The sequence below is a fragment of the Condylura cristata genome, unplaced genomic scaffold, assembly GCF_000260355.1.
Source record: "Condylura cristata isolate star-nosed mole 26May11 unplaced genomic scaffold, ConCri1.0 scaffold00006, whole genome shotgun sequence".
Classification (NCBI taxonomy): Eukaryota; Metazoa; Chordata; class Mammalia; order Eulipotyphla; family Talpidae; genus Condylura; species Condylura cristata.
Genome location: NW_004567107.1, coordinates 24609803 through 24633617, shown reverse-complemented (window position 1 = coordinate 24633617; position 23815 = coordinate 24609803). Strand labels below are relative to the sequence as shown.

Sequence of the window (23815 nt, the reverse complement as noted above, 5' to 3'; positions counted from 1 at the left end):
TCTTGGTGGTAATCAAGAAATGCAAATTAAAATAGCAATTGCCAAGGATCAAAAAAGAATAATATACAAAGTTGGCAATGAGTGCTGTCAGATCCTGCCATGAAACTCTGAATTGGTACGATCTCTCTAGAGGACAATTTGGCAATACGTACAAAAGGTTCAAAAATGTGCATGCACTATTTCTAGGAATTTATACCCAGAAACTAATCAGAGATGTTCACTCAAAAATACAAGTGTGAGTTTTGCTGCATTGTTCTTTGCAATCAGGAAAAATTAGCAACTGTCTTCATATTCAATGATGGCAGCTTCCTTGAGTAATTATGTCATAGCCATAGGGGAGCATTTTTTCAACAGCCATTGGGAGAAAAAAAAAACAAAAAACAGCAACAGAGAATATTTAGCTACCTCCTTTCCCATCCCCAATTCCTTGAAACAGTGAATTTTTCTTTAAAAAACAATCTAACAATTTTGAAAAGCCATTCAGAGGAAGAATAATTAATGGGCCCAATATTTACAGAACTACTAAGATACAGGAAGGAAGGAAACAGACGGTAGGGTGAGTAAGAGTAGGAGAAAAAAAACAGCTTAAAACACATCGGAGGGAGCAGAGACTGAGGTGGAGACAGTTCACGAGGTCCCCAGGGCCAGGGCTGTGACTGAGAAATCGGGTGATGGGGATTAGCTGTAGGCTTGAGAAAACAGGCTCACTGGACCTTAGGTTAAAGAAGCCATTGCACATGTCCACTTACATGCATTGCAAAAATCTGTCCAAACATATGCCTGTGGAGTTAACAATGGCCTTTAGTGGGTCAGTGAAGGCTGGTTTTTAATTTTCCTAAATGCTCTTCCTTATTTTCCGAGTTCTCTGCATTGAGTATATATCAATGTTAAGGTTAGAAAACAATAATTCCTATTTTAAAATAAAGAAGCAACATTTTAAAAAGAGAGTTGAAATTTCTTTTGTATGGAAGTAACTACAATCTTATTATTTTTCTTTTGGCTTGCTGAAACTATCTTCTGGCTGGTTTCCCAGACTCTGGTCTGTTCATCCCAATCTGTCCTCAAGATAGCTTCCATCTTTCATGCTAACTTAAAAACCTGTGACTCCCTTACTGCTGACAGGTGAAGTCCAAATAGAGGCACGAGTGTCTTCATCCTCCCTCCTTCATGCTGGTCCACGCTCTCACATCTCCCCTTCCTAGGGAGCCATCCAGCCCCAACAGACGGTTCACTGTTTCCTGAAGGCTCCACACACCTCCCCAACTAATCCTTTACTCATGCGGCCCTGGCACTACCCAGACTCAGCAGATGGGCCTTGGGGCGATAACTGCAGCCACAGTATACCAGAATAGCTCTGGGCACCTACACACTACAAGATGCAGTGCCCTGATAGCCAAGGGAAACTCTGGTAGGAGCAGCTGTGGAGGTGGACTGGGACCAGGGATACAGGATCGGGGAAAAAAAGAAAAATTAAATGCAGGGTCTCATGGTGAAAACTGTAGGGGGCTGTTGAGAGGCCCTAGAGGCATGGGTTGGTCAGTCTCTATGTCTGCCTCCTTGTATGTACGGTGGGGTGGGTGGGGGAGACTGGCGTCTGCCTCCTTGTTTCCATGGTGGGGGGTATGGTGGGGTGGGTGGGGGAGACTGGCCCAGGCCTTGGCCTCTTTCTCCCAACAAGCACAGACCTGGGACAGACCCGGCCACCTCTGGCTGCGAGACCTTTGCAACGTGACTTATCCGGAGTGAGTTCACGCTATACAATGGAGACGATGTGGTGCTGAGTGGCTGCTTGCCATGGCACCCCATCAAGGGCAGTAGGTGATGGCATGACTACGTTCTCCATCCCGAAGGTCCCAATGTGTGGCTGCCACACAGGGCAGGCAGGCATCGCAGTCTGAGTCCAGGAGCAGACACTGTGCCAAAACCCCAGGCAGTGGCCCAGGGGAGGGCTTGAGGTCACCTGGAATGGCCTGCTCTGCCAGCCCCCCTGCTGCGCCCCTGGACTCTGGGATCCAGGATCCCAACCTGATCACAGCCTGATCACCAATGCTCTCTACGAAAGCTGAGAATAATGTTCGCCAAGGCCTTCACAAGTCCTGACCTGGCACAACAGACCATTGCCAAGGTGCTGCCACCTGTGAGCAGGATCCTGGGTGGCTCCTTTCTTTTAAGAGCTGGGGGTGTGCCCCATGTTTATTGCTGCTTTATTTACAACTGGAAAGACATGGAAACAACCCAAATGCCCAAAATTAGATGACTGAATGAAAAAGATGTGGTACATACGCACAGTGGAATATTACTCAGCAATCAAAAAGATAGGCACATGCCTTTTGCAGCAACATGGATGGAGCTGGAAGGGATCATGCTTAGTGAGATAAGCCAGAAAGAAAAGGAAAAATACCAGATGGTTTCACTCATAGCAGGAGTATAATGGACCAGGAGAGAAAATAATAATAATAATGAACAACTATATACCTGAGACATTTTACAGGGGCAGAGTGGGGAATGGGATCAAAAACAGTGTGGGGAGGGAAATGCACTGGATTATGGTGATGGCACACAGGTGATTTGGTGATGGGAAGCCCACGGGGATTACAACTGAAATGGAAAAAAGGTACAAAATGGTATAAAAACAAACTATTATATTAAAAAAGAAAAAAGAGTCGGGGGGTGTGGTGGCAGTGGGATCGGGCCCTGCTGAGCTCTGAGGACCTGCTGCATAGTGTTGGAGCACAGGTGTCCACCAGGCCTCCGAGGTCCTCCTCCTTCCTGCACAGAGTGGGGCAGGAGGAGGAGCGTAGTGGTCTCGGCATCCAGCCTGGACGCCTCCCTCTGTTTCAGGTTTAGCAGTCACACCACACAAGGCATTCTGGGTGTGCTCCCAATAAACACACTGTTCCTAGGATGGCAGGCGGCCCAGAAACTGCAGACCCCAGTGGGGCAGTTCACATGGGTGTGGGGACACCTCTCACTTTGCAGGGCTGGGGAGGGCAGAGCTCCTGCTGATGGGCTGTGCTTTCCCATGGGGGCACTCCCAGGAAGGAACAAGTATAGCTTGAACCCCAGAGCGTAACCCAAGAAGTCCAGAACTTTCCACTGAGGTCTCTAGAAGAATTCCCACCAACATGCAATGCACCAACCCCAGAAACAGACCCAGCCTTTCTGCAGACCAACATTTCTCCCCATGGCCCTGTGACCAGGAGAGGGGCTGCCACTTCTCTGCGCCCTCCCACCCATCTCATCATCCCAGGAGCAGGCAGACTTAAGAGTGGAAGAGAGGAAAGCATTGCCTTTGTGCCTAAGGATCTGGCCTAATGGACAGAGATCCATTTACTGAAATCCCTGCTGAACGCACAGGCCAGTCAGTAGGCAGGAGGGGGCACAGAGAGTCTGCTGAGGCCTTGTCCTCAGGGGCTCTCCAGTCCAGTGGTGGCAGGTGTGAGCGCAGATGGTGTATTACACTGCTCTGTGCAAGCAGCTGGTGCAGGAGAACCCCGGTGTGAGGGTGGGGGAGCAGGCGAGGAACGCAGGGACTGCACACCTGGGGGAGGAAGGTTGAGCCAGGTAAGGAGGACGTTCCACTGAGAGAGAAATCAACACGGAGGGGCGGCTGGACCAAAGGAGAAAGTGACAGTAACTGAGGGTGAAACAGGGCAGGACGCCTGAGGGGACTGTGAAGGGTCTCTCCAGTGACAGAGAAGCTCATTTCTGCTTGGTGGCAGGGGAGGGCCGGTGCCGCTCATGAGGCTGGCTCATGGATTATCTCAAGCCTGAGTTCTCCCCCACTCCCCTGCAGGAGTGCCCCCCAGGTCCCTTTCCACAATAATCAGAACTTTAGAAGAGGGGGCCAGAGACCCCTTTGGGGGGACAGATGGCTGCTTGGCAAGAGGGAAGGTTTCAAAGAGCCATGGAGAAGCTGTGCAGGGCTGAAAGGGCAAGAGCTTTGAAGAGGAACTTCTGCAGATGGCGACCTTTGCTCTGGGACAGATCAAGGGCCTCCATGGGCCCGACCACTTGTGGGAGGCCTCCGGTAAGGAAAGGTCAGCCCCAGAGCCTCAAGATCACCAAAGACCAGCAACTGGGCAAGTAGCCTGCTAGGAGGGCGGGGAAGGAAGGGGGGTGGTGTTTGTGGCATGAAACCCAGGCGCACAACCAGGCTCGTGCATGGGGACGAAAGAGCCAGATTCTGGATGACAGTGAAATCACAGCAACCTCTACATGGTGCTTATTATGAATCACCTGCTTCTCAAGCATCTGAACACATTTAACAACCCTAAGAGTTAGCTACCATCATCATGTCCATTTTCAAGGTGTAAAAATGGAAATACAAATAGGCTAAAATTCTCATAGCCACACTTCTGGGAGTGTCAGGCCCAGGGTCAATGACCAGCTCTCCAAAGCCTTCATCAAAATTCTTTGAGATAGGAGAAATCTCAGAGGTCAATGGGTCCAACACTCTTAACTTATAGGAGGGAAAACTGAGGCTTAAAGACACCTGAGCAATTTGTCCAAAGTAGTTAGCTGGTTAGTTGAATGATAGAATTGGGAATCAAAAGAATAACATGAAGGTTGTTTAGTAGATCACAGAGTTTCAGGGAGAGCTCCATAAAGGGGGGAAGAATCCCCAGACGGCTTACATATGACTGCCTGGGACTAGCTACTGGGACTTAGAGGGCAGGGCTGAGTGGCCAGCGGAAGCTCAACGCAACCGGAAGGCAGGTGGGCTCTGGGGACGAAGACTTGCACTTCCTGCAATCTGCAGCCTGACTTGCACTGTGGAATGCTGGAAGGAGACCTGGAAGAGATACGGGGTAGGAGACACATGGGGAGGCTGAAAATGGCAGCTGTTACCTTGATCTATTGTGATATCTCCTTTGGTTCCAGCTTTCTGGGACCTGCTTCCAAACCCCTCTCTGCGGTTCCCCGCCGGAAAGTGCCTTAGATTCTGGCAAACTTTCAGGCCTCCAACTGCATATCAACCCTGTTTGGCTGAGCATCTGCCCTTGAGAATATGGGAATTCTGTATGTTTTATTGTGGAGCTATTAGTAGTAAAAAAAAAAAAAAAAAAAAAAACCTTTTCTTCTTCATGCTCGCTAACACTATTAAAGTTCTTTCACACTGACAGCATGCTTTGCCTTTGTGTGCACAGATGGTCAGACCCCTTTCGGGCTTGGGGGGCTCATAGGTACCCTTCGACCATGCACTAATAGTGGGATCTAGAACTGTTTCAAACATCCCTGCTGAAGTTGCTGGTCCTTTCCAGCACCCTGCTGGCTGCCTTCATCTCACCTGAGTCCTGCAACCATCCTGAGCCCACAGTGTCCCTAAAGGACGAAACCCAGAACCCTGGCCTCTCCTTTCCTTGACCTTAATTCCAGTGACTTCTATGCTCTGACATACAGTCAGGCTGTGGCACACCCACTGACCCTGATAACATGCCATTCCTTGATGGCTCTCTAGACCTTGGCCCATGGTAGATTCTATTTTTCTTTCTTGAACTATGCGTTTGTCCCAGGAATTAGTGGAACAGAGGATGTTCATCTAATGAGCACTTACTATGTAGAGATCTTCCATTGACGTTTTCTCATCTAACCCTCTCATCTCTCACCTCAGTGCCTGTGAGGTAGGAATAAATATTCATATTCTACACAAAGGAAACCAGGATCTCATTAGGGGAAAGGAATTGCCTGGCTTACAAGGCCACTGCTTAGCAAAGCCGAGCGTGGTCACCAGTGCCTCTGACCGAGCTCCTAGCAGCCCCAGGGTCAATGCACTAGTTCTTGAATCTCAGTGACTGGAGCTCAGAGGAGCCCCTTTCAATCTCAGAGCTGAAGGTCCCTCTCCCCCCTCTTTCCCCCTTTCTCAGCCCTTCCCAGTTTCAGTATTGCCTTCATTTGACATTCCTTGCAGTGCACCAGCCCGGAACAGAAATGCTTGATACTGTTGATCGACTAGTTTCATAAAAAGAAGGCAGTTTCCTTTGCACTCACAGAAGCTGTTAGCCCCTGGCGAGTGTCCAGGGCCTGCATTCCAGTGACATGGCCCAGACTTCGCGAGAGGGATGCAAAACCCCTGGGCAAAGAGAGGAGTCAGCTGGGCGAGAGATTTAAATCAAGAAGGGTCCCTGCCAGCAATACCGCCAAGAGCATCCTGTTAGAAAAGAGGCTTCCTGCTGAGAGGCCCTCAAACTGAGCCAAAGGCCTGAACACATCTGTGCAGGCTTAGAGGTGTGATGCCAAACCATCAATATCTGATTGCCATGAGGAAAGAGGTCAGGCTCCTAGCCTCCCCGGACCGCTTACCAGCCTTTGTCCTGGGGCAAGAAGCCACCCACCCACCCTCTGTAACCTCAGTGTTCTCTGCTGTCCACTGGGAATCACGACCCTCCCATGTGAGGCTATAAAGCACTCAGCCAAGCTGGGAGCTGATCATGTTCCCCCTGAGCCCACAGCCTAAGAGCATGGGTATTTCAAACCTTCCATGTGATGACAGGAGGCCGAGGGTGGGAAGGAGCAGTGCACCCAGGATTCAGCCCTGACTTTTCTGCTCAGGGCTTCAGAAGTATTTCGAAATCCTCAAATTAGTCCCTAGCCCTCAGTTATCCTTCCATAGAGTGAGGAGGTTGGGGCAGCTGTCTCCAAGAGCCTTTCAGGCTTGACAGCGCAAGACACTCTCAGACAAGAGAAGGTCCCTCCAATTCACGGGACCGTGGAGTCCTGTGTTCGCTGGCCATGGCCATCTCTCCCCACCGACACCATCATCCAGCTTCTTGTCATTTCAGGAAAGTTTGTTGCTGCGTAGAAAGGACAGTCTCCCTCAAGAATCTCTTCAGTGTTCGTTGACGAGTCCCTAATGAGTCACTCCCACTGGCGGTCAAGTTCTCACTGTGCCTCTCCCTAGAGACTGAGAGACAGAGCTAGAAGGTGAGGACCAGTCTTGCCAGGGAAAGCAGGACTTGTCTTCCTCTGAGTAAGCACAGAGAGTGGGGCCTACTCTTCTGCTTTCCAAGCACCTCCTTTGCCATTACAAAGCTCTTTCAAATCCATGACTCGTTTGCTTTTGGCAAGAACCGTACAGGCAAGGCATTGGAAGGCTGCTTCCCATCTCACAGAGGGGGAAACTAAGATCCAGAGAGAGAGGTGACTTATCCAAGGTTGCAAAGCCAATGTACCGGGCTGCCTTTCCTTCTCTGGAACAGATGGGACAACGCCTCAAAAGGCTGAGTGCAGAGCCGGTAGACATCAGGTCTGGAGATTCCCAGTCCCTCCGGTGCCCACCTTCCTCGCCCACCCAGCCACCCACCCTGCCTGCCCCACCTCCGGCAGGGCCTCTACTGACAGTTTCTTATGTGTGGCTAACCACACCTGGCATGTCTGGTCTAGTCGGGAAGCTCCCTGTATCACAAACACCCAGGGGAGGAGAAAGAGAAGGAGGAGTTATAAGACAAATGGGAAAAACGATGAGAGTGGGGACCACCCTTTAAAGCCACTAACATCTGCTGATAAGGCAGTTCTTGTGGAAATGGAATTATGAAACATAGTCGAAGGAGTAGAAATTGGAACAGCCGTTCTGGAACCGGTGAGTGAGTCTTGGTGTTTTCAATGACCCAGTAAGTCCACACATAGAAATCTACCACACAGAGAGGCACTCCTAAGCAGGAAGGCGTTGGCTGTGATATCAAAAGCTGCTAATACCCACAGGGCTTTGTTTCCATTAGCTACCACTTACCCATCAGACAGCATGCCAAGGCCCATTCATAAGAATGAGGTCCACCAAGAAAGAGCTCTGAGGTATGCTGTAAAGCGGGACAAAGCCAGGGATATACTTTGAAGTCGGGTGGGTTTAAACAAATACTTTGGAAGAGCTCTGAGCAGATGAGCACTAAACTACAAGCACTTTGGCTAGAGCACATTTTTGCTTTAATATTTTAACTGTTTCCCAACACCCCCCCAAACCAACACTAATACACTGTGAGGGATAATCTGGCAGTCATTAAAACAAACATGCCAACTGCTCCCCCAAAACTTCCAATTCATGATGACACTGGAGTCTTTATTCCAAGTTGGCCCTCCCCCAAAAAACTTGTCCTTATAAAAGAAATGCTCTAGGTGACCCCTCCAGTCCTTAGTAACAAGGATTAAACCAAACTCAGGCTAAAGGCTCATGGCAAAGGGAGGGCTCTGTCCCCACTGTCTGGGGTGGAAACTTTCACCTGTCCCATGTGCACTCTCCTCAGCCCCCAGGTCTCTACTGTGCATGGCCACTCGGCTTTGAACTCGCTGGTCGCAGCATGCTTTAAAGCCCCGTGACACCACCGGCCCCCAGTCAGGCTGCTGGCCTCGGGCAGCGAGCACCTCACATGACGTGCCCACAGCCGTCCTACCTCGGAGAACCTCTGCACGTCCTGGGTCAGCGTGCCCACCCGCTTCCACTGGTAGTGCTTCAGCAGCTTCAGGATGGCCGGGTTCACCGCGTTATCTGATGGGACAGTCCGAAAGAAATAAGGGTATTTTTTCTTATCAGCTAGAACAGGCGTGGTGGCAGCAAAGGAAAGCTGAAAAACACAAGAGAGAAAGCACTTTCACTGGGGGGGATCCCGGCTGTGAGCCCAGGATCTTTTCCAGAGAAAAAAGACCTTTAGTTCTGACTGGGAGCACAGAGACACAAGTGAAGATAACTCTTTTTTTTTTTCTCCTTTAGATTTATTTATTTACTTATGCATACGAGAACGGGGGTACAGGCCAGAGGTGCAGGGGCAGTGGTTGTGGTGGTGAGAGGATTCACCGAGACAGAGTGGGGAACAGAACAGGCAGATTAACTGAAATACACTGCTGAGGGGAGCAGCAGGAGACAGGAGAGGTCTGCTGTGCCATGTGGGTCACCTCCCTGGCCGGGGATTGAACTCATGCTGCAGTGGCTTTGGAGAGCTTTGCAGTGCTGTGCTTTAAAACCGATGCGCCACCGGGGAGGGCCGGCGAAGATAGGGAGGTAGGAGGATTTTTAATGTGAAAGTAATACATTATCCTTGAAGAGAAGGTTGAAATCAGTGCAAACTAAGGAGAAAGGGGGAAAATGAAACAGTAAGGTATATATCCCCCGGCAGAGAACCACTGTTAATTCTGCATTGTATTTCTTTCCAGTTCTTTTTCTCTGCATTTTTTTCATATCTATGTGATTAAAAAAAAGATTCTTGAGATCATTCTCCACACACACACAAAATTGAGCTGCCCCCACCCAACATTAGCCTACAGGCATTTAACCACCCTGTTACAGTATCCTTGTAACTCTTAATAGCTACACAATATTCCAACCTATGAACATACCATAATTTACTGAATCATCTCTAGTTTGGGGACCTTTGGGTGCTTTGTAATTTATCATTATTGTTCAGTTATTCTACAGGAATCTTTATGTACAACAACTCCCCTCCTTCCTCCCTTTTCAGGCTATTTCTGTAGGATAAAGCCTGTAATATAAAATTTCTCAGATAAAGGAGATGAGCTTTTAAAGACTTGCTACTTATTTCCAAAAAGGATTGTATCAATTTACACACCCACTGGCCTGGTATAATTAGAAGGCCAGCTTCGCCACATCCTTATCAACAGAGCGAAATAAAACATTTTTCTATCTAAGCTTGTAATGAGTTATATCTGAAAAACTGAATCATATTGCTTTCATTGGTTCTGCAGAATGTTGAACCTTCTTCCATGTGGGCATTAACTAGTCGTAAGTCCTATTTTAGGAATTGCTTTTTTCACGTCCTTTGTTTATTTTTTGAGTTGAATGATTTTCTTATTGAGTTTGAGGAACACTTCTCCTATGGATAACATTCAAACTCGGGCTATTACAATGGCTGCAAATATATCCATTTGTTTGCTTTTACATTTTCTGTGAGTGTATTTTAATTTACACTCAGTGGTCACAGCTGTTCCGCTTTCCCTTTACTACGTCTTCTTTTTCTTTTAAGTGCCAGTAAGATGCTAAATTGGATTTTAATTAACTGTCCTTCAAAGTCCAGTGTAAATGCCACTCCTTCCAGTAACATTTCCTCTGAAGTCTGCTTGCCCTTCCCCTCTGCCTTGTCCACAGAAAGCAGTTAAGAAACTTTTGATCTTGAGGTGTCTTGTTGTAGTCCTAATTTGCCTTCGTCTTGTGATGAGTGAGGCTGACTCTGCGTGCCTACGCTTAAAAGCAATTTGTAATTTCTTTCTGGCAACTAACTATTCACATCCTTTGCCTGCTTTCCAATTTGATTTTAGTCTTTTCCTTATCAGTTTGCAAAAGGATCTTTTCTGTAAAGGAAATTTATTTTTTAAAAGATTTATTTATTTATGCATACAGTACTAGGGTATAAGCCAGAGGTTCAGGGGCAGTGACAGGATTCACCAGAGACAGGGTGGGGAGCAGAACAGGCAGACTGACAAGGCACACTGCTGAGGGGAGCAGCGGGTGGGTCAGGGAGGCCGGCGGGTGGCGCCAAGTGGATCACCTCCAGGATAGGGATCTGAAGTCGCCAGGGCTTGGCTTACTTTCCCAGAGCAGCGCTCCAAACCGCTGCACCACCAGGAAGGGCCTAAAGGAAATTTATAATTTGCTAATTTTCCCCAATTTATACTTTTTTCTTTCAACATTTCTTCTGTTCTCTTTTGCCATATAGAAGATTTTGTTTGTTTTTTTTTCTTTAATGTGGGAGTATATCCATTCCCCCCCTTCTCTGTCCTCAAGTTCGGTGTCCTGTTTAGAAAGCACTTTCCTAAGAATTCCTCCTTGGTTTCTTCTAGTCTCCCTCCCCTCAGTTCCTCTTTCCCTTCAAACCTCCCTCCCAACTTTTCTCCCTCTTGCCCATCTTTCTTTCCTTCCTTCACTTGTTTTATTTAAATCTTTGACCCCAAAGAGGACACAGCCGAAACAAAGTCAATCTTTGCTGGCACTGACTTTCTCCCCAAACCCGGGCTTGTGTTTGCATAGGCTCTAGACCTAATCCATCCCAGACTAATTTCAGCAGCCAGAGAAACAATATCCTGGCACCTTCAGGCCCCGGTTGGTGATCCTCTACTGCCCCTCTTACCACCCGAGGAAATCCTCTTCTGCTCCCCACAAGACTTTAGGAGAGCTGTGAAGGGAAGGTCTTCCCCTGTGCTGCCTCAGAAGATGGACAGCTGCCACGCAGCAGCCCCTCAATTGCAAATGGAGTTAGAGAGCATCTGTAGGAACCAATGTCTAAGATCCCACAGACATGGGGATATCCCAAGACAGGTAGAAATCAAGAGTTGATGGTTGTTTAAAAACTCTGGATAGAAGAAGCACCAAGGAAGAACCTAAAGTATGGAAAATCCCAGCTGGACACACTTTTGCACGACGAGTTGTCCAGCAGTGGCCAAGCTGCTGGGAGTGGTGAGATCCTGGTTTGCAGATGTGGGCTGGACCACGACCTAGTGAGAGCACAGATGGACTTCAACACACCTGAGAACTCTGAAAACCACCTGATAAAGCTTGTGTGGGTGTGTGCCTATATCCAGATAGCAGATTTTTTGGAAAAGAGGATCCTTGGCTTCCAGCAGACTCACAAAGAGGATCCTACAACCCAAATAAGCTGGGGACCTCAAAGAGTGAAAGGGGAAGTCTCTTCAGTCTCCTCAAATGTGGTGTCTGTAACTCTTCTCTCAAAATGAAAACAACACTTCAAACCTCCTATTACCACCAGTGTAAAGAGGAGTTAGAAAAATCAGGGAACAATTATTTCAGGACTTGGGATGGTATATGTGCCATCACACCCCCCAAATGCTTATCTAATACAATTTGGAAAATATTGGTTTTCTGATGTGATTTCTGAATCACACTCTGGTTGATACTTTGCCATTATTGTCCCATTCGTTCCAGGTCCACAATTAATTGTTGCTCGAACAACTTCGTATGTTTGCCCTGTAGGTAATTACAGTGGTTACTGTTCAGTGAATAAATGGTCCATTGTGTCTACAATGAGCTTGGAGTACAATATATGCCCCGGGTCTAAATCATGTTGGGTGCAAAATATTAACTGGCACTGACATTTTCTGCACCATTTGAGATAATGCACACTTTGATTAGATTGCTCTGTATCACTGTTCTGTTCTAGCTCACTCACCTTCCTTCCATGGACAAGGCCGTAGGAGCCTGGTAGTGCTACTGAGCTTCAGAACTGGAGGGGCCTCAGAAAGTATCGAACTCAGGTGCCCTGCCCTGGGCTGCACATTGGAATCACTTTGGGGAAATTTTCAAAAATACTGATGAGTTCTTGGTCCTCCTCCAAACCAACGGAATCAGTCTTTGAGCACAGAATACGCACATCAGTATTATTTTAAAACTTCCCAGGCAATTATAATGCCCAGTGAGAACTGAGAAATACTGATACAGTTCACATCAATAGTTTTGAATAAGCAGATTCAGGCCCATAAGCAGTGAGATAAGGAGATATCCACCATAGCCTAGGAAAGATAAAAGCAGATCTCAGTCGAGCCCTCAAGGACTCTGCCACCAGAGCTCGCTCTCTCTCCCTGATGGCTGCCCACCTGGCTCTCTGCCTTGCCAGCTTCATTCCCCAGCAGAGTCCTCAGATCTCTGCATCTATTTGGAAAAACTAGGGCCCACATCCAAAGACCCAGCCCTTCTGGGATTCCGGAGATGGAGTTCATGTCTAAGCAGACTGTCACTGAGCCATGGAGTTAATCCCTAAGCAAAGAATCATTTCGGGGAATAGTTCTGAATTTATTTTATAGATTTGTTATCATTTTTAGTTTTATGGCATTGTTTTTGGGAACTTGGCAAGTACAGTGTCTGGCCTGGGAGTTAACTGAGAGTTTCTTCGTGGCCTATTATATAATCAAGTTATGTGGAAGTTCCATGGTGGATGGAAAAGTACATAAAAGTCCAGTGGTAAGCTCTACCATTCTGTATCAGACTTATTAGTTCTTATGCATTAGAGATATACTCAAACTAACCATTGATATTATTACATGGTTTGTATTTTTGTTTACCTGATTTGTCAAGGATGGAGCAGTTTGTAATTTTTTTCTCTATCACCTCTGACAATTTTCAACACCTCTATCACCTCTGCGTATTTCAACAGTTTTTGCTTTGTATTCTGATTTTACATTGTTTTGAGTATAAATGTTCCTGAAATTCATAGCTTTATTTTTCAGCAGTATGTACATCTATACCTTTGCCTAGTTCAAATAGCAGATGCTTAATAGAAAATCCTTGAGTGGACTGAGCATTAAAATATTTACTAGGGTAAAAGAAACCCCCTTGTCATTTTGCTGCTTTTTGTTTTACATATCTTGCTTGACAATAATACTGAAATCCATTATTTCTGTATGTGTTTACCTGCCATCTCTCTAATCCTCCTGTCATTTTTATTTTTTTATGCTTCCTCATTAAACAGTCAAATATGTGTTCTAAGATTTATCCGTTCTACTATTTGTAGGGTGTTGTGTGTGTTTTTTTTTTTACATCAAGGGGACGTCACCATTTATAAAACCCACATGAGTCAGCTTTCCCTTCTTATTTCAAGGACTATTTTGATGAACAGCATGGAACATTAAAAAAAAAATAGTTAATGTGTTCTAAACAATGCTGATCACTTAAAATTAAATGTTTCCAAATAGAAGAGAACAAATGAAACTGTGTCTAGTTCAAAAATGAACTTTTGTGAGATCTTTTAAATTTATTTTTTACTAGTTTTTTAAATTCCACTCCCCTCCTCCAGCATCCTTGACACCCCTTTGTTCCTTTCTCTACCTTCTCCCTCTTAACTTTGGATCTCTCAGTATGTTATTGATGTTCACTGGCTATTAAAGGTGTTTTACATTATTGAGCTGTCTGCTATGTAAATGTCCAGTGTTTGCTTTTATCATACTGACTTACTTTGCCACACATAATTCTCTCAAGTTCCTTCCACCTTGTTGAAAGTGGCTGCATTTCAGCCTTTCTTATGATTATATTGTAATACTCATGGTGTGAATATCTTCTGCATCCAGTCGTCCATCAGCAGGCATTTAGCCTGCTTCCATGTCTTGGGTAATGTAAACAGCTGTACATAAGTATATTTTCTAGGTTCTTTCTTCTATGAGTTTGTTGATTTTCAACAGCTAGGTTTTAAGCTTCATTACCTCCAATATATTTTTATTGTGCAGTTGAAATTTTTGGTTTCCTAGGAAATTTTTATGATCATATCCTTTGTATCCTATCCTCTATTCAGCTTATTTTATGGAGACCATGTTTTTTATCTCATATGATTGAGGAGAACAAGCATCTTTCTAAAGTTTTCTTCTTTATCCTATAGTAGATCATTTTCAGAAACAGACTCTTCCTCTGCTTCTGGGTATTGTCCTACTTTGATTATTCTTGTAGTACTTTTTCCAAGGTTAAATGTTAGGCCAGTATTTTCAGTGTACTCATCCTCAAAATCAAGGCAGGTTTTTTCAGACATGGTTTATCAAAAGATACAATATGTGAACTGCCCTTGAATCGGCTTTCTATCTATTCAAACTAAAATGGGCTATTTTTCTCAGAAAATTGGAGAACAAGTATTTGAGCACAGTTTTTGGTGTTTAGATGTCTCTAACATTATGTTGGTCTACATTAATGAGGTAACATCATTATCCTCTGTGCCTGAGTCTCTGATATTCTGGATTTTCACAGTACATTAAATTTCCACCATACATTGCTTGCAGAATCTTCCTTTCTTGACCATAAAACTTTACTTGGAGGCCTCTGCTTCCCAGAATGCAATACACTCCTAGGGCCCTCCTGCTCATCTCCTAGACAGCTTTCCTAGGAAATTGATAGCCCTTCTTGAATTTAGAAAGACAGACAAGAATGAAGAGGGGAAAGTTCTTGGCTTCGTAAAACTCAGCAACTGTTGAGTAGAGGCTTAGTTGTCCGATTTTCTGATTGGTAGAAGCCCTGGATCTCTAACTCAAATAGTGGAGGAAAGTCAAAGCCTACCTATTATTTTCCTGGGTCACTGTTACTGTATGAGGCAAGGTTCTGAGTGCCAACAGGAAAGTATAGGAGAATTTTCTCAGTCCAGTCTCAATAGAACCCACTAAATTTCCAAACATTGGGGATGTCAGGAGTCTTGGACACCCCAGTTCTTTGAAGCAGGAATTACCACCCATTGTACAGCCAGAGACTGTGATCCAGCAAGCTGGCAAGGTCAGTATGGAACTGATCTTTGGACTTAGTATCCAGGTCTCTCTCTTTAGCCTGCCCCAGGCAGTGAGCACGGGGAGAAGGCCAATGATTGAGGGCTTGTTCCCCCTTCTGAGCAAAAGGCAGGAGGTGGCTTATTGCAAGGTTTCTGCAGTCTCCCCAGCATAGCAAATTTCTAGGGTGGCCATAGTCAGTCCTGGGTCATTCTGGGGGACACACCTTTAATGAGCTGAGTGGGGTGGAAGGTGAGTCATCAGCATCTCTCTCTCTAGGTGGGGAGCTCCAGCCCCCTACGACATATGAGAGTTTAAGTGCTGCATATTGAACTATGAGTCACTTTTAACATGGAGCCCGCACAGGCAGAGAGAAGGGGGCGCTCAGGCAATGACAACACCTCTTTAGGAAGCTAGTTCAACCCTCTCTCTCTGACTGTGAGAACAAGGGCAAATCATTTCCCCTTTGGAGGTGTCTTTCTCATCTCTGAAAATGATCGATTGACTCAAGATTTCAAAGGTTCCTTGTAACCACAAAATCCTGTGCTTTTCTCTTCAACAATTGAGGAGAAAATGATTTAGGAGTTTGTTAGTTTTGTGTGGGTGTGTGTTTCATTTGATCTGATGGATTCAGATAATTGCCATTGTGTCTCACTCCTCTTTGCAGACATAAGCCTGGGTGAAAAATGTAAATATACCTCCCAACTTCAGGATCTTTATTAAATTCCTAGCTACGGATGACTTCTCGCCTATATGCGATTCATTCTACCTGGTTTGTGGCATCTGAGTTTAACTTTTTTTTTTCTTTTTGCAGAAGCAAGCCATTAATCAGGTATCAGATATAACCAAAAGTGGTCTTAGGTGCTAAATCCTAGGTGAGAAACGGGCCAGATGCAGAGGGAGGAGAAAATGATTGAGGCTTGCTCTTTTCTCTGCTCGGTTTAATCTTTTTCCATGGGCTGCTGACTGTTTCTGTAATTAAATGAGGGAGGTATTTGTCATCTAGGGTTCCTTTCAGCCGAGATGAATGGGACACAACTTTCTCAGGAAGCTTCTGACAAAACCCTGTTTGTGGCCAGTGCCAGGATGTATACAAAGGCAAAGGGCTGTGTGTGTTGGGAACTCTGGTCCACTTCAGGTCTGTGCCAGCTCACCGTTGTGCCCGAGCCCTGGTGAAAAACTGTTTGGACACCAAGTGTTTCAACATAGATGCCCGTGAGCTTAATGTGATGAGGAATGACTGCAAAGCTTGCCTTGACTTAACGAGGGAAAATGAATGTCTGGCACTGGGGGAGCCCCTCTTCCACAAAAGGTCTGCAGGGGCCTCCTGTGTGGACTTTCTCGAAGACTCGAAATTGTTTGGTCAGAAAGAGGACACCCATTGGGGAACAATCACCTCTCCTTCCTGTAGATGAGTTTTTCTCACTCCTCAGAGTGCACAGTAGTTTGGCTGTCAGCACTCACTGCTATGGCTATAATCTTACCAGGAACTCACAGTTATTTGTGAGGGATGCAGGAAAGGCATAGTACCTTTGCTTGTTTTCTCAGAGAGAAACTGAGGTTCGGGAAGGTATAGAAACAAGTCTGAGAGCCCATCTAGCATGAGGCAAAGCGGGAATTTGAGATTAGATATTTGGACTCCTCAAAATTACTACAAAATAAGGGCCCTCCCTGGTGGCGCAGCGGGTTAAAACACAGCACTAAGAAGCTAAAGCCGCTGTAGCATGAGTTCGATCCCTGCCTGCCCCAGAGGTGATCCACATGGCGTGGACCTCTCCTGACCCACCTGCTGTTCCCCTCAGCAGTGTACTTCAATGATCTGCCTGTTCTGCTCCCCACTATGTCTCTGGTGAATCCTCTCACCGCCCCTGCACCTCTGGCCTGTACCCCAATTCCGTATGCACAAATAAATGAAACTTAAAAATAAATTACTGCAAAATGAACCATGAGGGGCTTGGCATTTAAATCCTCATTTAGCCTATAAAACAACCCTAGGAGATAGACACTATTATGACCAGCGTTTTTGAGAAGGAGAGACTGAGGCACAGAGAGGTTAAGTCATTTATAGGTGGTCACACAGCAAATAAGTGGCAGAGCAGGGAGGCAAACTTCACTTTGCTCATTCCATTCACTGTTAACATTTTTTCTCTGTGATTAACAACTTCTAGAATTTACAATTTATCTGTTTAGCTACATTTAGCTGTTTAACTTTGATCTTCATTAATACCCATGATATAAGTAGACTTTGTTAACCTCATTTTGTAAATGAGGAAACTAAAGCACAGAGAGGTTAAGTAACTTGTTCAAAGTCACAAGTTAGCTAAAGGCAAGGCTAGGCCTGAACTTGGGACTTTTGTTCTGCAAATGAAGTTCTCCCTTCCATATAGAAAGTTGCTTCTTAGGGAGGCACCAGGGTAACGATGAGAAAGTAACTGGGGCAATTTGTAAACAGGGAGAAGAAAAAATAAGGTTTGCTTAAAAGAAAGAAAATAAAAATACTGCATATGTGGCTTATTATGCTTTTGATTCCATAAGATGATGTAGTTTAATTAGAGGAAGCAAAACTCATATGAACATTTAATTTTTTTTACGAGTGAATACTTCAGGCTCTCCCTAGTGGTGCAATGGGTTAACGTACATCTCTATGAAGCTAGCTGTAGCTGCTTTAGCATGTTCATACCTGGCCAGGCAGGTGACCTCTCCTGACCCACCTGCTGTTTCCCTCAGCAGTGTACTTTGCAAGTCAGCCTGTTCTGCTCCCCACTCTGTCTCTGGTGAAGCCTCTCACTGCCCCTACACCTTTGGCCTATACCCCCAGTTCTGTGTGCATAAGTGAATAAATATTTTTTTTACTTCATGTTTTTTTCTTTAAGCTTATCATGAAAAATAAACTACATTTATAAGTGCATGAAATAAGTACATTTAGTTCAGTAATAACAAGGCTAAAATCCAGCTCCTTATCACCCAGTTTACAAAACTGCTTTAATTTATTTGCAAATAGTAAATTTGTAAAGAAATATAATTTGGGGCACTTAAAGATACATTTGGGGGGGCTATGTGGCATTCTGTGGCTTTGTTTGCTTTCCCTCCCCTCTTCAACCTTCTATTATTGTTTTATGTGAAGAAGGTGGGAACAACAAATATTACTTCTTCAAATTCTTTTTCTTATTTTTTAAGCTAAAAAAAAAATGGAGCTTCCATATGACCCAGCAATCCCATGCCTAGGTATCTATCCAAAAGACATAAAAACACTGATTCTAAAAGATACCTGCACCCCCATGTTTATTGCTGCTTTATTTACAATTGGAAAGATATGGAAGCAGCCCAAATGCCCAAAAGTGGATGACTGGATTAAAAAGATGTGGTACATATACACAATGGAATATTACTCAGCAACCAAAAAAAAAATAGACACATGTCTTTTGCAGCAACATGGATGGAGCTGGAGAAGATCATGCTTAGTGAGATAAGCCAGAAAGAAAAGGAAAAATACTGGATGGTTTCACTCATAGTAGGAGTATAATGGACCAGGCGAGAAAATAATAATAATAATAAACAGCCATATAGCAGAGACATTTTGTGGGGGCGGAGTGGGGAATAGGATCAAAAACAGTGTGGGGGAAAAAAAAAAAACAGTGTGGGGAGGGAAATGCACTGGACTATGGTGATGGCACACAGGTGATTTGGTGGTGGGATGCCCATGGGGATTGCAACTGAGATGGAAAAATGCACAAAAGGATATAAAAAATAAACTATAAAAAAAGAGTCGGGGGGAGGGGAGAGAGAGTGGGGGAGTAAAACAGAGAAAGAACAAAACAAGCCCAGGGCTGAGAAAGCAGTATGGTGCTCAGTAGGAATCTGACCTTGGACAGGCTGGGTCTAGACACACCCTACTTCACCCTAGCAAGCTGTCACCTGTCTATCAGCATACACCTCCTTCTCTGGTTACTGCGGGGATGGGAGTGACACCGACACCTGGTGCTGGCTGACGTTGGCTACCCCTGCCAGACTAGATGGTATGGGCCTGGACCTTTACGAAAGACCTTTTAATTTAGAGCCCTTCCCCTCGATAACACCTCAATCCAGAAGAGAGAGTGAAGAAAAGCACACCCATTTTACAGAGGTGACGCCCCAGTGAGTGACGGGGTTTGCTTCCCTAATGTGGCTGCCATCATACTGAGACATAATTCTAAATCAGATCTTCTAAATCCTAATCTAGCGATTTTTAAACGGACTTGCAAATTTTAAACAAATGATTACATTGCTTGTCTAATTGTATGTAATCAGAACGTATGTCTAATTTTCTCTTAAGTTTTTGGGAAAATGTTCCATTTTTCCCCTCACAGCTGTGCAGGTGACAAACGTAGGAAATTAACAAATTACATTAGAAACCTATTTGGTTTCCTCAGCTCCTTTGCACTTTGCTTTCAGCTGATGTCTTTAGGGGTAAGAATCGTTCTCGTGTGATCACAGCTGTGAAGCCAACTGCCTTTTAATTACCACACTGCAAAAATCATGTCTCCTCATGTCAATTTAGCACTTGTAATTAGTCGATAGGTTGAAATCGCATCTATGGGGAGGAAAGGTGTGCCGAGCCCCGGCGTGAAGCTTGCAGTGGGAGAGGACGCTGCATTTCCATCTGCTGGCTCCCATGACTCCTCAGGGCTAGCTCCTACTCATCCTTCCACACCTGCTCTTAGCCGCCTCCTCCAGAGGGCCCTCCCTGCTGTCTTCCAGTTTTCTCAGTCTGCCTTCTTCTTGCTGTGGGAAGGCTAGATCACCAGGGCTCCAAAGGAAGGGATGCTTTCAGTTTCAGTTCTGAGTCAGGGAGCAGCAGAAGACTGGACTCCAGACCCCTAAGATTTGTTTCATGGGTGGTCCTGGGAAAATTAAGGAAATTGAAACAGGAAAAATGGTGCAAAGGTGCTTTCCAAAGGTGAAGTTTTCCCCAATGGGGCAGAAGTTATCTTAGGTCAGAGGGGCTGTATCTGGGAGCACAAGGATATGAGCATGGTCACAAGACCGTGAAACATAAAGACCCAACCCTTCCTGTAGCAGCTGCAATTCTACCAACAATCTATTAGACCTCAGTGCTTACTGGTGAAGTGGAAATAATCACCCTGAGTTAAATCCTGACTAACTCTCCAGGCCTCTTAGAAACAGTGAGAACTTGAATGAGAAACTGTTTTATAGGAAGGAAGTCTTAGATGGTGAGGGCTATGAGACCGCCCCCCCCCCCTTTTCAATCTCTCACCTCCCACTTCTACGTCCTATAAGACTCACTTTCATTTCCTATAATGACATTCCCTGAACACCCTTGCCCTCACTCTCATCAGACCTTATCACGCTGTAACCACAATGGCAACCTTCCTTCCATCATAAGATTGCGAGATAATAAGCATAAGTTGTCAAATGAGAAGCATACAAATACTTGTTAAATGAATGAATGAATAGGGCCCTCCCTGGTGGGGCAGCGGGTTGAAGCACAGCACTAAGAAACTTAAGCCACTTCCGCATGAGTTTGATCCCCGCCTGCCCGGAGATCCACAAGGCATGGCAGACCTCTCCTGACCCGCCCACTGCTCCCCTCAGCAGTATACTTAGTCCATCTGCCTGTTCTGCTCCCCACTCTGTTCCTGGTGAATCCTTTCACCCTTCGCATCTCTGGCCTGTACCCCAGTTCTGTATAAATAAATAAATCTTTTTAAAAAAATGCATGAATAAATTAAATGAAAGGCAAAGGGAGCAAACTTATTGTGTGGGGTCCCAGAGGAAAAACAAGGGGCAATGTAGGACTGATTGAGGGGGGCTAACATGGGCGAAATAAAAAGGAAATATTTAAAAATGAGGCTTCTAAGAATGAATCAAAATCTGTAAAGCACTGAGTTTCCCATCACCGGAAATATTCAAGGAGCTGCTCAAAGATTATATCCCAGGGTCATGGAGGGTATTGCCAAACTTTCAGGGATTTTGCCTCAGTCAGAGTACTGTGACTTTCCAGTGGGGTACTCAATGACTTTTGGGGGAGCTCCAGATGAATATTTTGTATCTTAATAGGTATGTCATCTCTTTATTTACTTTTATACTATCTTAGTAAACAATACTGATTTTTTCATGGATGGCATTTAATGAAAGGATGAGTCAATATTTAAAGGAAAATACTGAAGAAGTTAACAATATAAGCAGGAGACTTGGAAGGATTGGGAAAGCAATAGACAAATAACAAGGGCTAGAAACAGATTTGTTAAGGAGTTTTACAAAATAGACGGTCCTCAGAAATAAGAACCTCTTATTCAAGTCTCCATTACTTGAATAAGGCATGATGTGAATTTAAGCAACACAGAATGAGTTGCACACTTACCTGGATGCTAAGCTCACTCAAAAGTACCAAAAGAGGCCCTCCCTGGTGGCGCAGCAGGTTAAAGTGCAGCACTGAGAAGCTAAAGCCACTTCAGCATGAGTTCAATCCCCACCCTGGAGGTGACCACATGGCGCGGCAGACCTCTCCTGATCCGCCTGCTGTTCCCCTCAGCAGTGTGCTTCATCAATCTGCCTGTTCTGCTTCCCACTCTGTCTCTGGTGAATCCTCTCACCAACCCTGCACCTCTGGTCTGTACCCCAGTTCTGTATGCATAAATACATAAATCTTTAAATAAATAAATAAATTTTTAAAAGTACCAAAAAGAGAGTGGACTTCTCAAAGGAAAGAAATTAATAACATAGAAAAAAGGAGAAATAACTATATAGGAAGATCTAAGAGATTTTACGTATTTAGCAACACTGGGCACATACTTGTATTAAAGGGCTCATCTTTACTTATCTGAGATTCAAATTTAAGCAGACATCGTGTGCTCTGTCCAGTGAGCCAGAGATCTCTGAGCCAGAGATCGTAAATAGACGTGCATCTACATGACATCACCCGTGGGTTGACAGTGGCGGCCGAGAGAAGTGGATTAAGTCCGTGAGGAGCATGCGGTGACCAATTACTTATATCTGCAATTAGCACAGGAAGGGGGGTAATGGCACCAACGCCACTCATTCATCTGCCATCTCGAGCTCTTCCAACTCCTCATTTCATATAACGAGGCCCAGGGAAAACCCGGGACTTGCCAGGGCCTGGTCCAAATCCACGCTGGGCTGGGCTCAATTCATTTGCTGCTCCACTCGGCATCAAAACAGAACGCTACCGAGGCCACATTATGTAACTTCAGATCACCTACAGCAAACGTGACCACCTCCTCGCCAGAAGGCACACAGCCAGTGATACCCTCCACCTGACCCAGCTTACCACCACTGGATTTAATAAGCTTAGAATATCACAAAAGGTGTGAAACCAAATCCATGCATATAAAGAGCTCCCAGTGGGAAAGGTCACAGAATGGGGGTCTTGGGGGCTCTTCGCTCACAAATTTACATCAGACTCTTAGTAAGAATGAAAAATAAGAATGTGTTAGCACAAAGTGGAGATTTCACTTACTGCTCATTGAACTGGATGGAATCTGAACTGAATTTGGGTTTTCTTCATCTTTCTATGGGCCCTTTCCTTTCTCTGGGTCTGAGGCTCCAGGTGTTAAAATATGCAGATGCACTACGTGACTTTTTATATTAGCTCCAAAATTTCATGATTTTGTAATTCTATTTTTAATTTACAAACCCAGGAGAAATTCTTCTCTTTAAGGGAGAAAATGAAAATCCCTGAACTGAGAAAACACTGCCAGAAGGGATGTAAGCCCGCCTCTTTCACAAAGAGATTTGGTCTAATTGTTTTATGTCTCCATTTAGATATTAGCCTTTTACTTTCTGCTCCTCTTAATCAAGTTCATTCATTAGTTTTCTCATTCATCCAACAAAGACTTCTAGAATTATAGATGCATGATCCTGTTGGCCCAGAAATTTCGCTGTTGGAAGTTCATACACAATTTACACAGGCAGTAAGATGACACGTGTTCAAAGTTATTCCAAAAGATTGGAAATAACCCAAACATCCAGAGGTAGGGGGCTGCCTGTGCCCCCATCAAATGTCACATAGGAAGCCTAATCAGCTGTGAAGAGTAAGGACTGCCTTGTCGACCCGCCAACATGAGCTCCAGGAGACTAGTGAAAAAAAGCAAAGTACTGAGTAGCACATGTAGTATGGTCCCTTTTATGTAACAAGGAGGAAGAGGAATAAACATTCATAATAAGAAAGCACTAGAAGGATAAAGTAAAAAACTAACTAGAAAAGGGTTATCTATAGGAATGGTATGGAACAGAAGAGGGGAGAGTTGGATCAGATCCAAGAGTTCTCTGCTACATAATTCTTACTATAGAGTCATGGAAAAGTTGCATATGTTTTAAAATAAAATTAAGCAAGAAAAGCAAAAAAATGGGGGAAAGGCTTAAGAGTATATCAAGTTCTAATATAATCGGAAAAATCTATAAAGGGACTTCTGGATACATCTTTTTTTTTTTTTAACCCAACTAAGGAGTTTTAGTCCTCCTGCGCCAACACATTTGCAGATTTTTTACTGTGAAACTATTCAAGCTAATAAATGAACTGAAAGAACACTACCTTGAATACTATATATATTTCACCATTCACCATTTCCACATCCACTTTCCTCTATCTTTATAACTACATTTATATGCA

The 23815-nt window shown here is 44.8% G+C and overlaps 1 protein-coding gene across 1 annotated transcript in view; it reads right to left on the bottom strand.

Moving 5' to 3' along the window:
* Positions 1 to 23815, bottom strand: part of GABBR2 (gamma-aminobutyric acid (GABA) B receptor, 2) — a 328099-nt gene that overhangs the window by 183617 nt on the left and 120667 nt on the right. Inside the window, exon 3 of the mRNA XM_004677485.1 lies at positions 8385 to 8555. Within this exon, the coding sequence (XP_004677542.1) occupies positions 8385 to 8555 (171 nt within the window). The remainder of the gene's footprint in view (positions 1 to 8384; positions 8556 to 23815) is intronic.